At 47.6% G+C, this 12434-nt stretch overlaps 1 protein-coding gene across 1 annotated transcript in view; it reads left to right on the top strand.

Annotated features, from left to right (window-relative positions):
- Positions 1-12434, top strand: part of LOC138480522 (A-kinase anchor protein 17B-like) — a 382257-nt gene that overhangs the window by 339916 nt on the left and 29907 nt on the right. The window contains exon 6 of the mRNA XM_069612280.1: positions 9164-9552. Within this exon, the coding sequence (XP_069468381.1) occupies positions 9164-9552 (389 nt within the window). The remainder of the gene's footprint in view (positions 1-9163; positions 9553-12434) is intronic.

Genomic DNA, 12434 nt, shown 5'->3' with positions numbered 1-12434 from the left:
AAGTGCACCTTTTGGCAGCGAAAAACAATTGGCGAAGGGGGAGTGAGTGTTTGAGAGAGAGGAATGTGTTGGTGTTTCGATCGCAGTGAGATTGAGGAGCATGACGACCACGTGGCAGTGAATATAGAGTTTTTATATTATACTCTGGGCCCTCTTCCTGCTCCTTTCTGTGAGGCTAAGAACCTTGGTGTCATCTACGACTCCACCCTCTCCTTCTCTCCTCACATCTTTAACGACTCTAAGAAGTCAAACTATCAGCTGCACCTCTTCACAGGTATTCTTCCTTGTTTCACTTTCCCCCAGAAGCTCACTGTCTCCAGAGTTCTGGTCCTCTCTGGGCTGGACTATTGCAACAGCCTCTTTCTAAATCTTCCTGACTCTACTCTTCGACCTTTACAACTTATCCAGAACAGGACTGCGCGACTGGTCCTTGGGCTCAAGCCCAGGGATCGTATCTCTCGAGCTCTGAAATCTCTTCACTGGATCCCCATGACTGCAAGGATCAACTTCAAGACCATCTACATCAACCACAAGACTTTCTGGGGCCTGGACTGCTCTACCTCCAACTTTCTCTTCCAAAACATCTTCCTTCTCAAGCTCTCTACTCATCCACCTCCAACTCTCGAAGGGTCAGACGGTTCTCCAAGCAGAGAGTAGGGGGCAGATCTATCTCCTCGGCTGGAGCCTGCCTCTCTCAAACTTGAGCAGAACCACCTCTAATTCCAGAAGCAACTCAAGACCTTCCTTTTCGCTCTCGCTTTCTCTCTTCCTGATGCACCTGACTTCTCCGCACACTGGTCACTTGGTCACCCTCTGAACTCAGGCCCAGGCTCTTGCATGTCCAGTTGCACTTGCACTGTCTCCGGGCTGCCCAGCACTTAAGGGTCTGTATCTGCAACCCTACTGTCCCTATTTTGTCCTCCCTTTGTTTCCCCCTCCTTGTATTGTCTTGCTTAGAACACTTGTGTACAGGCGCGTTATAAATGTCATATCATATCATAGCATAAAGGTTAACAGAGTAACGTGATCCTTCCCAATTGGGGGGAGAAGACAGCACTGTGTAACAGAAAAGAAAAAAGGATTAGAGGACCCGTGTATTGAGTAGGCATGGGATCTCTCTGCCTGATATAACAGTGGTTTGAGAACGAAGAGCAGTCTGGGTTGAGGCTCTGTGGGGGCCTGGGATCGCTCCACCTGATAAAAAGGAGGTGCAGGAATGAAAACGTAGTCATTTTTGTGTTTATTTGCATTTTTATTATGGAGGCGGGGGCCAAGGAAAGGCCTGGTTGTATTGTATAAGAGGTTTGTAGTGAAATGTGATGTGTGGGTGTGAGCGGTGTGTGTGTAAGGGGGCATGAGGTTTAATGGTGTGCGTAATAAGTGAAGGGTGTGTGTGTGGGGCGGTGAGCCAAGGGCAAGGGAAGGGGTATCAGGATGGTAAGGCCCCTGCTGGATCAGAGGCCGGAGAGAAAACGGATTGCGTAATATTATAGCAAGGGCGACTGAAATGGAGCTGGCTGCCCCTTGGAGGATATGTGTAAAGCTCTTCCATTGTATCAGGAGAAGATCATGAAGTATCTCAAGTAATGGCTGGCTGCGACACATGGGGGCATGTACAAGCGATGGCCAGAACAGGGAACGAATAACAAGGATATTTTAAGTCACATGTACATGTTCCTAGCAGCAAAATATAAGGAGAAGAAATTGAAGAGTAGGAAGGAAGTCTGGAATTGTGGAAAATGGTAGAAGATTTAGAGGATGTCCCTGTTGATCGTCCCAAAGTAATCAATGGGTCACCCTTAACATGTGTCCTGGCACTCACTACGCCCACCGCCCCATTACCCTGAGACTCCCCACCCCGACAGTAACCCAGAAAGCAGCACAGCTTCCCCAGCTCAGATGCTACCCTTCACAAGCGGCCTCAGGATGCACAAACCCCACCTATGTGCTGTTGCCCGCCACTGCCCCTGCCCTTCCGTCATGGGCCCAGTATCAAAATCTTCCAAACCCAGCAGCGCCTGCAGCCTTGCTGGTTCAAGCACAGAGGGATGTAGATAGAAATCCATATAAGGAGCTAGAAGAGGCACTAAGGAAAGCATTGGATGAGATAGCCAGGTTGAGGGTGGATAGAGGGGATGGACAGTGGGTACCCATTGGTACTGATGAGTGGAGGGCGGGAGACATTTTCATTTTGTTTAGAATTGATAAAATGGCAATTAGAGATGCGCATATTGAGAAGGAGAATGGTGAGCCGGGGAGGACGTCGTCCGGAAGCTTACACTACAGGACGGTGCAGTCAGGCGATGACCTAGGGGCAAGAGCTTGGGATGAACAGTGGGACACGGTTGATGAGTTGGAGGCCGAAGAGACTCCACCAGTGATTTTGCCACAGAGGGAGAATTTATGGGGACCCAGATTGGAGGAACCTCTACGGGCGTATGGCAGCATTTAAAGGGCAGCAGGCAGGGAAGACGAAGATGACGAAGACAGTGGGGGCGCAGTTTCTGCTGTTGCACAAAGGGCCAGGGAGGGCACAGTGTGTGCGATGGCCACCCATGGATAAGAACAATTTGATAAAGGCACTCCCATTCCTTACAGCTAGAGTGGTGAAGAGGGATGGGCAAATTCACTCCCTCTTCTCCCTCCTATAAGATACATGATACGGAAGAAGGCCAGGAGATACAGTAAACGCTCATACTATTTCGGACCAATTCTTAGTGCTCCAATGTGATCGATAAGTATGTCGAGAGGTACCCACTCAGACAGCCCTAAGCCTTACCCAGAGAGGATGAAGAGCCTCAGGCTGCAACTAAAGAGACCTCAATAGATACTGTGATTGCTTTCATTATTTTGTCACTAGCTTCACGCAGCAACGCAGAACCCGCAAGAAGCAAGAGATCCTGAATAAAGCTTGCAGATGCTTACGTGCAAATAACCTTATGGAATTGCAGGAGCACCTATGGGACCCGACAGAGACACGTGTGACTAACATATGGAGAGTATAGAATAGCACAAACATGTAGGAGCCACGTTATGGCTAAGGAAAAGTACAGCAGGCCACAAGCCTCTCAGCAAGAGCTGAGCTGAGGTGAATTCACGCTGAACAGAGAGCAAACGTGTGGGACAGCACCTGCTGCCAAGGCCACCAGATACGAACAACATTCAATTCCCTGAACGACAGTAACACCAGCTGCAATACATGCAAATAATTCCTCATAATTTAAACACTCATAGTCTAATGTGGTAAACACAAGTTACAATGCTGACACATAGTATTCGTATTACCTTGAGAAGGTACACCAAGAGCTGAGAACCACTGCATATCCCAGGCCTGCGGAGATTAGCTATAGCCAATCACAGTTCAGGCTCCTAGGGGTGGGTAGCAATGGGCAAGAACCAATGGTAAGACCCTCACACTGCAACATTTTTTAGAGATAATAATTTTGGGATGGGCCAGGCCAGCTACCTGACATACGAGAGCCAGTAGACTAACATGTATAGAGTCCACTATAGGTGGACTATTGCTCAATACCCAATCCAGTAGTACGATAGGTTTTCTGGAGAGGGGCCCAGGTTGTAGCGTCATTCTGATGTAATTTGGGTGCAAAACTGGCCTGTGAACCAGGGAACATTGAAACGTCTGTGGATTTCTTCTATCCTTGTACCCTGTTGGTTTTGGCTGTAATATACAGCAGTTGAACTTTCAGTTTGGCTGGGTCTACGTTCCTTTTTGGGAGAAAGTGTTGGGCCTTCCGAGAGTCCACAAACTCCTAGTAGCCCTCCAACCTACCTGGGAGTTGGTCCCCAACAAGTTGGTAGTTAGAGGATCGTTGGGTGCGCTAGCACGGCACTAAGTGGACTCCTTAGCGGCTGGACCGGAGAGGCTGCGAAAACCTCGCATATTTTGAGAGAGACAGGAAACGCGTGCCCGTTTTAAAGGTCGTCAGGAGCCATTTGGAAATCATCCCGTCCTAGACCAGTGAGTTGTTCAGGCAGACCAGGATGTGGAGGCGAGTGCCTTGACAAGGAGCCGGCAGCCGAGCAGCATCATGAACGTAAATATTGATCCAGACCGACAGCAACTGTGGGTGTGAGGGAGGGTATTGAGTACTGGGGAGTATTGTTTAGTATTGTTGAATAGTGGTGAAGTATTGTTTAGTAGTGTCATAGCATCAGTTAACACTGTTGTAGTGAGTAGGGACAGGAGCGGAGGTAGAAGTCCTTTTTCTGTATCTAGGGCACATTCGATCTTCAAGGTTAAAAGCTCTGGTGAACAACCTAGACTATTGACTTAAAGGCTTGGATGACAAAAGTTTGTACGTAAGGTATTCCTGTGGGTTGGGTATTTTAGCTCAGGTCATAGATGATGGTATACTCATGGGGGTTAGCAGAGGAGCTAGACTACATTGCGGAAAGGTGAGTCGGCTGGTTAAGTCTCCTGGAGAAAGGCGTTTCACACGTTAGGCGACGCAGCACGTGCAGTTTGGTCAGAAGAGAATATTGGTATACTCTGCCTGGAGAGCAGGAAGACAGCTGTGGGGTTTTTGTGTGGGTCTGGGAATAAAGGCTATTATTCTGTGCGTGCGATCATTGGTTTTATTGATAGCTTGGTAACTTCACCTTTAGGTTTGTAGATAGGACCCAAAGAGTTTGAGACGGTGAGGAGCTAGTGTTGAGAACTTGGGATTGGCAGACAAGATAAAACAATGGTGGTGCACGGAAGGCTCATGCGCAGGAGTGTGGTTGTGTGCCTGAGGAGGTAGTAATTGTGAAGGAGGTGCGGTGCGTGGAGCATGCCTGATAAGTTGTAGAACCAGAGAGGTTTGTAGAAAGTATTATATTGCATTGTGACCTTTTATTCCCGAACAGCGGATTATTGAAACCCTCGATTTGAGGCCAGGTAAGAGGTACTGAAATGTATCAAGATAACAGTGGGTCGGTCACTCCCCTTTGTCATTTGTGTAAGACACTTACACCTTATAAGGAGAACATTCGCAAATATAGCTTAGAATGGTCCAAAAGTACAGAAAGTAAATTAACAAAACCATGTCCACCCTGCAGGAGCTTCTCCATAGTCGTGCAGCAATCACTAATGATACACATACAGGGTGCTTACAAGGGGAAGGAATTGACCAAATGCATGGCCATATTCGAGTTGTGGCGCATGTTTCAGGAGGGAGAAGGGGACACTGCGAGGCATCAGTGGATGCTTAGCCAGCATGAGGTGATGGACGAAGGGACCCATCCCTCTGCACTTCATCCTGCCCCTCCAAGTGTAGTATCTGATAATACAGACGATGAATGTATCCAATGAGGGAACTAAGGGCAGCGGAGGGGTATTCAAATCTGACATATAAGCCACCATCATGAACTAAAGAGGACACGCAGAAGAGGGCTGGACAGCCAGCTAGTAGTGCAGGGGCGAGCAGTGAGGCGCAGCAGCGCGCAAAGGAAGAATTCAAGTGCATAAGTACAAATGAATGGATAACAGCATAGGTACTTTTAAAGCTTCAAGGGAAGACAAATGGGGAGGCAGAAGGGGCGACAGAGGTGATAGAAGGTCTGAAGAGGGACAGTGACATGACGGACTGGGCAGAACTGATGGATGAAGAAGACATAAGGGAGAAAGACAGGGAAGTGAGATTAGAGCTTGAGGACAGAGAAAGAAGGAGACAGGAGAAAGGGAACACTTGGAAAAGGAACGGGAAGAAAGAATAGAAAGGGATCTGAAGGAAAGGAAGAGAGCGTAAAGGGAGATGAGGGAGAAGAGGGAGAGAGAACTAGAGAAGGCAGAGAGGTGGAGGGAGATAGCAGAGCAAGTTAGCAGATAGGGAACAGACAAAGTTGCAGTTGGACAGACTGGCAAGAGAACGCGCGCACAGGGAGGAAGACAATCAAGCAATAAGGGCGGTAAGGATGCAGGAAGCATCAGATAGGGAAAATAATAGATGCAAGGAGGACATACCAGCAGAGCCAAATAGTACAAATTCACGAGGCAGGAGCGCAACAAAAGGAAGTGGAGCAGGCTTAGCGGCCTGGGCAGGAGGCAGCAGGTACAATTTAGTAGACATCGATCTTAGCATGAAACCTAACACATACACGACATCGAGGAGACTACGTTTTGCTGATGATTTCTGTAGTAACATTGACACAGGATCCGACAGTGACGATATAGTGGGGACGAGAGGGGGGAGCAGAGCCGGTCACAATCCACTGGGACAGACAAGTGGGCATCCTGGGAATTTGGGACCAACAGTCAAGGGGAAGGAGGGGCCAATTTAGAAGAGCAAGCACTGCAGACGAATGACATGTGCACAACACACAACACATGTTAATAGACTAAGGGATCTCCCAGGGCGTAGGAGGGGGAAGACAGCAATAGCTTGTTTGATAGGACAATTGTCTAGAACCTATGACGATAACAGGAGAGTACCTACATTGTAACTAGCAGATATATGCACAGACATTGAGGACGAGAGAGGGCCTCAACGAATTAAACTACCGAAGGACACTGGAGGAGAGGGCAGCATAATCACAGATGCCTCTATTAGAGAGAGGAAGGGCAAGACCTCAGTATGTGCCATGGAAGCACACAGACAAGAAGAATGTGAAGTGTAGGTTACCATCATTGAGTGCAGGAGCAGGGAAATGGATTTATGAGATGGAGAAGCTGACAGCTGGTCATGGATTAGCAGTGGGTGACATAAAGGGACTATTAGTGTCGATATTGAGAGATGCCGCGGATTGCATATGGAAGAGGGCGGGGTTCCCGGGGGTGATGACACAGAACACCATGGAGCATCATTTGCAAAATGCAGGGCAGCATTGTGGCAAGCATTACAAACACAATACCCAGACACATCAAACATTGGGGAGATTACGCAAAATGAATGATGACGAAGATCATGTGCAGTACATTCAGGAGATTCAAGAGCTTTGGTGCCTTGAAACTCGAGAGCCGTGGGACAAAACCATAGCAATATTCTATCATGTTTTAATGCAGGCACCACCAAAACCAGTACATTAGAATTTGAAGAAATTGGTGGGGATGGAAGTGAAAGGATGGCCAGAAATACCGCTCACAATAGTACACCATTGTATACTATGGCAGTAGAAGGTTAAGCAAAAGGCAGAAGAGAGGAAGGCAGATGAGGCCAAACTAGTACAGCAAAAGTTATCAAAGTATGCAATGAAAAGGGCGATTATAACCAGCCCACGGACACAGCAGCAACATCAGCAGCCACAACAGTTTGCACTGGCCATGGGAAGAGGGTTCATGGGGTGGGCAGCCCACAGCAGGGATTACGAGGGAGGGGAGGTTTTCAAAGGGGGTGTGGTTTCAGGCCACAGATGCATCACAGCCCAGGGGGTTTCCAAGAGGATTTCGGGGATATGGGCAACAGATACAACAGAACACAGGGGATTTTTCAGGGAGGGGGGGGTTTCAGGGCAAGGCAGGGAGCCACCACAGTACGGGACCTGCGGCCAGCTAAGACATATTTCACAGGCATTTCGATTCAGAGACACCACAGAATTAGGGAGGGCAGGGTCAGCAGCATTATCAGGGGGGACAATAAGATTATTATATGCAGGATCAACAGCCACACTGGCAGATGCAAGGCACATATCAGCAGATGCCACCAGCACAAACACAAGCACCACCACACACAGCAACACAGCCACAGGTACAGATGCAAATACAGATGGTAGCACCACTGCCACAATATTTACAAGCACCACAGATCAGGGGGAGCACACAACAGCTAGCACAAATACAGGATGATGACACACCAGCACTCGTGGACACAGTGGCAACAGTACCAGTTCGACGATTGGGAGGGGTTGCCATTGTGGGAAATAATCCATTTACAGGAAACGGACTATTTATGTACCCTCAATTGGACAGCCTACAGACAAACTTGATGTGTCCCACCCTGTCGATCACACCCATCCCTGCGGAGGAACCTCGCGTAGGGGTGGCGATAGGTGACAAAACCTTTTCCTTTCTTGTTGACACTGGGGTGACTATGTCATGTATTAGGGAAGGAACATTTAAGTTGTCAGGTGATGCCATGAACACTCAAGGATTCTCTCTGGGGCTCCAGAAGTGGTTCCTTTTACTGATAACTTCTCAATATCTATAGAAGATCACGACTTATCACTACCTTTACTTTACTCTCGATAGACACCTGTAAACATACTGGGACAAGACATCATGAGCAGACTGAACATGACTATTTCATTCACAGACAAAGGCACAGTGTGCTCAACACCAGGCTTACACATGTTAAATGTAAAACAGATTGTGCAAGCATATTGTGGACGCACGGTACAGAGGGGGGTGCCAGTGGACGTAGAGATGTTTCAATATGGGACTGACATTGCCATTGCATGGATGCCAGGCATTGCAGGGAAGGTGTGGCGAGTTCCAAACAAATATCTGTTCAGGCCAGAGACACCACTGGACGGGCCAGAAGGGACGATAGTGTCCATAGAGATAGAGGCAGTGTTGGCAAGAGAGGATTGGATTGCAGTATATGCAAAAGATGACAAAGGAAAGGCATGGAGAGCAATAATTGCAGTTACAGAGGGGTGCAGGCTAACCACAGTGACAGATGCGGAGCTGTCCAAGGAGGAGAGACAGGAACTGGAGATGGTGTATGAAATGAGTAACATTTTGGTTACAGATCCATTACAGAGAGGTGCCACAGAGAATGGCAAAGGCACTGGAGGCGCCGCCCACATTTTGGGAAGAGGACATGGCCAAGGCACCGGACAGTTTATGGACCACAAGTCCTTCTGACATGGGCTACATAAAGAGCATGGGGGAGTGAAGATTAAACTGAAACCAGGAGCAATTTTGCCAAGAGTAAAGAAGTATCCCCTAGCCAAGGAAGCAGACAAAGGCATTTATGAGACAAATGAATGCCCTTATTGAGAGACGCATTCTGGTACCATCAGAATCTCCATGCAGCACAGCAGTGTACCCCATACACAATGCCAACAGGGAGGTCATGGCATTTTATTCAGGATTTAAGACCTCTTAACTACATTGTAGAGGCAGAGTATCCTGTAGCAGCAAACCCGGCGACAATTCTGTGCAGCATTCCAGCGGAAGCCACATGTTTCATGGTCATTGATTTAAATAATGCAATCTTTTCAGTGCCACTACACCCAGACTCACAAGATTTAACCAGCTTCATGTATCACAACCAGAAGTGGAAACACACTTGTTTGCCACTAGGGTATTGCGAGTCACCATCCATCTTTAACAGAGTGAAACAGATGGATCTAAGCAACATAGAGACAGAAAGTACAGTTTTACAGGATGTAGATGACATTTTGATCTGCAGCGAGACAGAAGATCGGTGCAATGAGGACTCTGTGCACATGTTGACAGTGTTAGCTGACAAGGGTTACAAGATGGACAAGGCCAAACTACAGTACTACCAGAAGGAGGTGTTGTACATTGGACAGATGATATCTAAGGATGGCCGACATATTGCCCCAAAGAGAGCAGAGACAATACGCAAAACACCCCAACCCACGACAGTAAGGGAGATGCAACAGTTCTTGGGGTTGTGTAATTGAGTACAGCACATACACAAGGCCATTACTGGGTGCTCTGAAAGAGGCACAAAAGGGAGCAAAGACACTGACCTGGACCAGAGGCATGACTGTGGCTTTTGAGGAACTGAAGGAAGCAATTAGGACAGCTCCAGTGTTAGGAACCCCAGACTATGAAAAAGGAGTTTTTCTTGTTCTCACACGCTGACGGTGTGGTGATGAAGGAAGCGGTGCTGACTCAGAAGACGAGCATGGGCCATAAGCCAATTGCTTACTAGACTGGACAACTGGACCCAGTGATGAAAGAACAATATCCGTGCGAGCAATCATTGGCAGCTGCAGCCTTCGCACTGGAAAAGTCATCAGCAGTGACAATGGGTTGCACCAACACTCTTTACGTGGAGCAAGCCCTCTTTGCGATACTGCATAAGCGAAAAAGCACACCCACCACACAGAGCCAATCAGGGTATGGAGTGATACTATCCACTGTAGGACTGAATATAGTAAGATGCAAGACAGTAAACCCATCACTATTCTTGGCAGATGTTCTCAAGGTAGGAGACTACGCACATGACTGCACAAAGAACATAGAGATGTTCAGTGAGACACGTAAAGTGGAGGAAGACGCACTTGAATGGGAGACGTGTTGTACATTGACGGTTCGTCTACAATTGACCAAACTGATGGGATCAGAGGTACTGGCACTGCAGTGGTAAGACTGAAGGAGGACGGGACAAGCGAGGTGGTTGTAAGTGCATGACTACCATCCCATTATTCAGCACAGGCAGCAGAACTAATGACCCTAATGTTAGCACTGGAACACAACGTAGAGAAGTATGTGACAATTTATTCTGACTCAGCATACATCTCATCAACAGTACACTCCTGACTGGCACAATGTCTCAGGAGAGTATTCAGGAGGGCAGATGGGACCCCGGTGCAGCATGTGCTTTTATTGGGCAAATTGATTGAAGTGATTATGTACCCAAAACAGGTGGCACTAGTGAAGTGCCAGGCTCACACAAAAGGGGAAGACCCCATCTCAAGACGAAACAAAACAGCAGATTATGAGGCAAAGCGCGCAGCATACTTTGGGCAACTGTGGGAATTGGAGGAGAGACCAAAGGCTCAGGGAGGAGTGAGGAACATGGTGATGAGGAAGGCTACAATACATTACCAGAGACACAGATTATGGAACTGCAGGAAGCTGCACCACAAGAGGAGAAGGAGCTATGGGGCTATGGGTAAAGAGAGGATGCTCCATATCTCCAAACAATGCCTTATGGTGAGAGAACAACACAGGGAAAGTGGTCATGCCACTAGCATTGCTGAAGACACAATTTGCACAATTGCATTATCCAACACACAGAGGGAAGCAGGTCATTGCTACCTGCATTGGAGAAACGTGGTTTTGATTAATATATAGCTGATTTCATTAGCAATTGCTTGACTTGCCAGCAGTTTACAGCAGGACATACCTTTAGAGTTGTGAGAGGAGCCATACCAAGACCCACAGGCCCATTTCTGCATCTCTACATGGAATACGTGGATATGGTCCAAGTTTGCCATGGTTACCGCTACCTGATAGTGGTAGTATGCCCATTCTCTAGGTGGATAGATACTGGACCCTATTCCCATGCTAATGCCATCAGAGCGGCTACGTTTCTGGTCAGGAAAGTTTTCCCAAGATGGGGCGTGTGTGAGTTCCTGAGGACTGATAACGGCCCTCACTAAGCCAATGAACTGTTTCAGCACATCACAACCTTTCTAGGCATCAAGCACAAATTTGCCTGTGCATACCACCCACAAGCAAATGGGATGTGTGAACACCTGAATGGACTCCTAAAGAAGTGCATAGCCAAAACTCAGCAGAGCACCAAGAAAAACTGTCTTCACTGTTTGCCATTGGCCTTGTTTGAATTGCACAATAAGCCAGGGTCTGACCACCATTTAACACCCCACGAGGTGGTGACAGGACGATGTATGCATCTTCCCCTGGCTCCTCCCACAAAATCATTGAAGGATTGTGAGGACAGTGCAGATGTGTTAGGGCAGGAAATGTGTGATTACATCACTTCTCTCGTTTCTAGTGCTTCTTTTATCTCTCACCAGATACCGCAGATCCAGGGGGGAGAGGCCAGAAGACAATGTAAGATTGACTTTGATGACACAGCACAAGACAATTAACTAAAACATTTAGTGAAGGTGGGAGACATTGTCCTCCTACGGAACTTAGGCTGTCGCTGGAATGCGCCTCAATTTACAGGCTCTCATGTGATTGAGGCCATAACAGACACAGCTGTTAAATTAGTAGGGAAGACCGTCTAGAACCATATTGAAGACATCAAGCCTTAAAAAGCAGTGGTCTCACCTGGCAACAGAGTTTCCGTGACCGACAGGGCAAACGTTCAAGACCTTGATGAACTACAAGTGCGAGTGGACCTCACTGAGTTAGGGAGACAAGGTCACCCCATGGTTCGACGATCCCAAACAGCAGAAGCAGCAACTGAAACACTTGTACAGATTGATGAATGAACCACTGTCTGTTAATTATTTTTCCGTTCACACACGCGGGTTGATGAGAATATTGTAAAGATTGAGTAGGTTCCTGATGTTACCGCCCATCCATCACCATGAAAGTTTCTCTAACTAGTTTGTGCATTATATAAGGAGACCCAGACGATTTAGAGCATGATCCCCTGAAGTTTATTTCCTTGTTTTTGTAGAATTCTTTGCCCAAGCCTACCCACGAATCCAAGTGATTTGCCCGCGGCTGAATTTACCACGGGCAAATCATTCGCATGAGAAAGGTGCGAACTACCAAAAGTTTGCACCTTTCTCATGCGAACACACATACATTCTCACAC

Source organism: Ambystoma mexicanum, chromosome 5p (assembly GCF_040938575.1).
Source record: "Ambystoma mexicanum isolate Mex_15411 chromosome 5p, UKY_AmexF1_1, whole genome shotgun sequence".
NCBI lineage: Eukaryota > Metazoa > Chordata > Amphibia > Caudata > Ambystomatidae > Ambystoma > Ambystoma mexicanum.
Note: the sequence above shows the minus strand (reverse complement) of the source record. Positions and strands in the feature narration are given on the sequence as shown.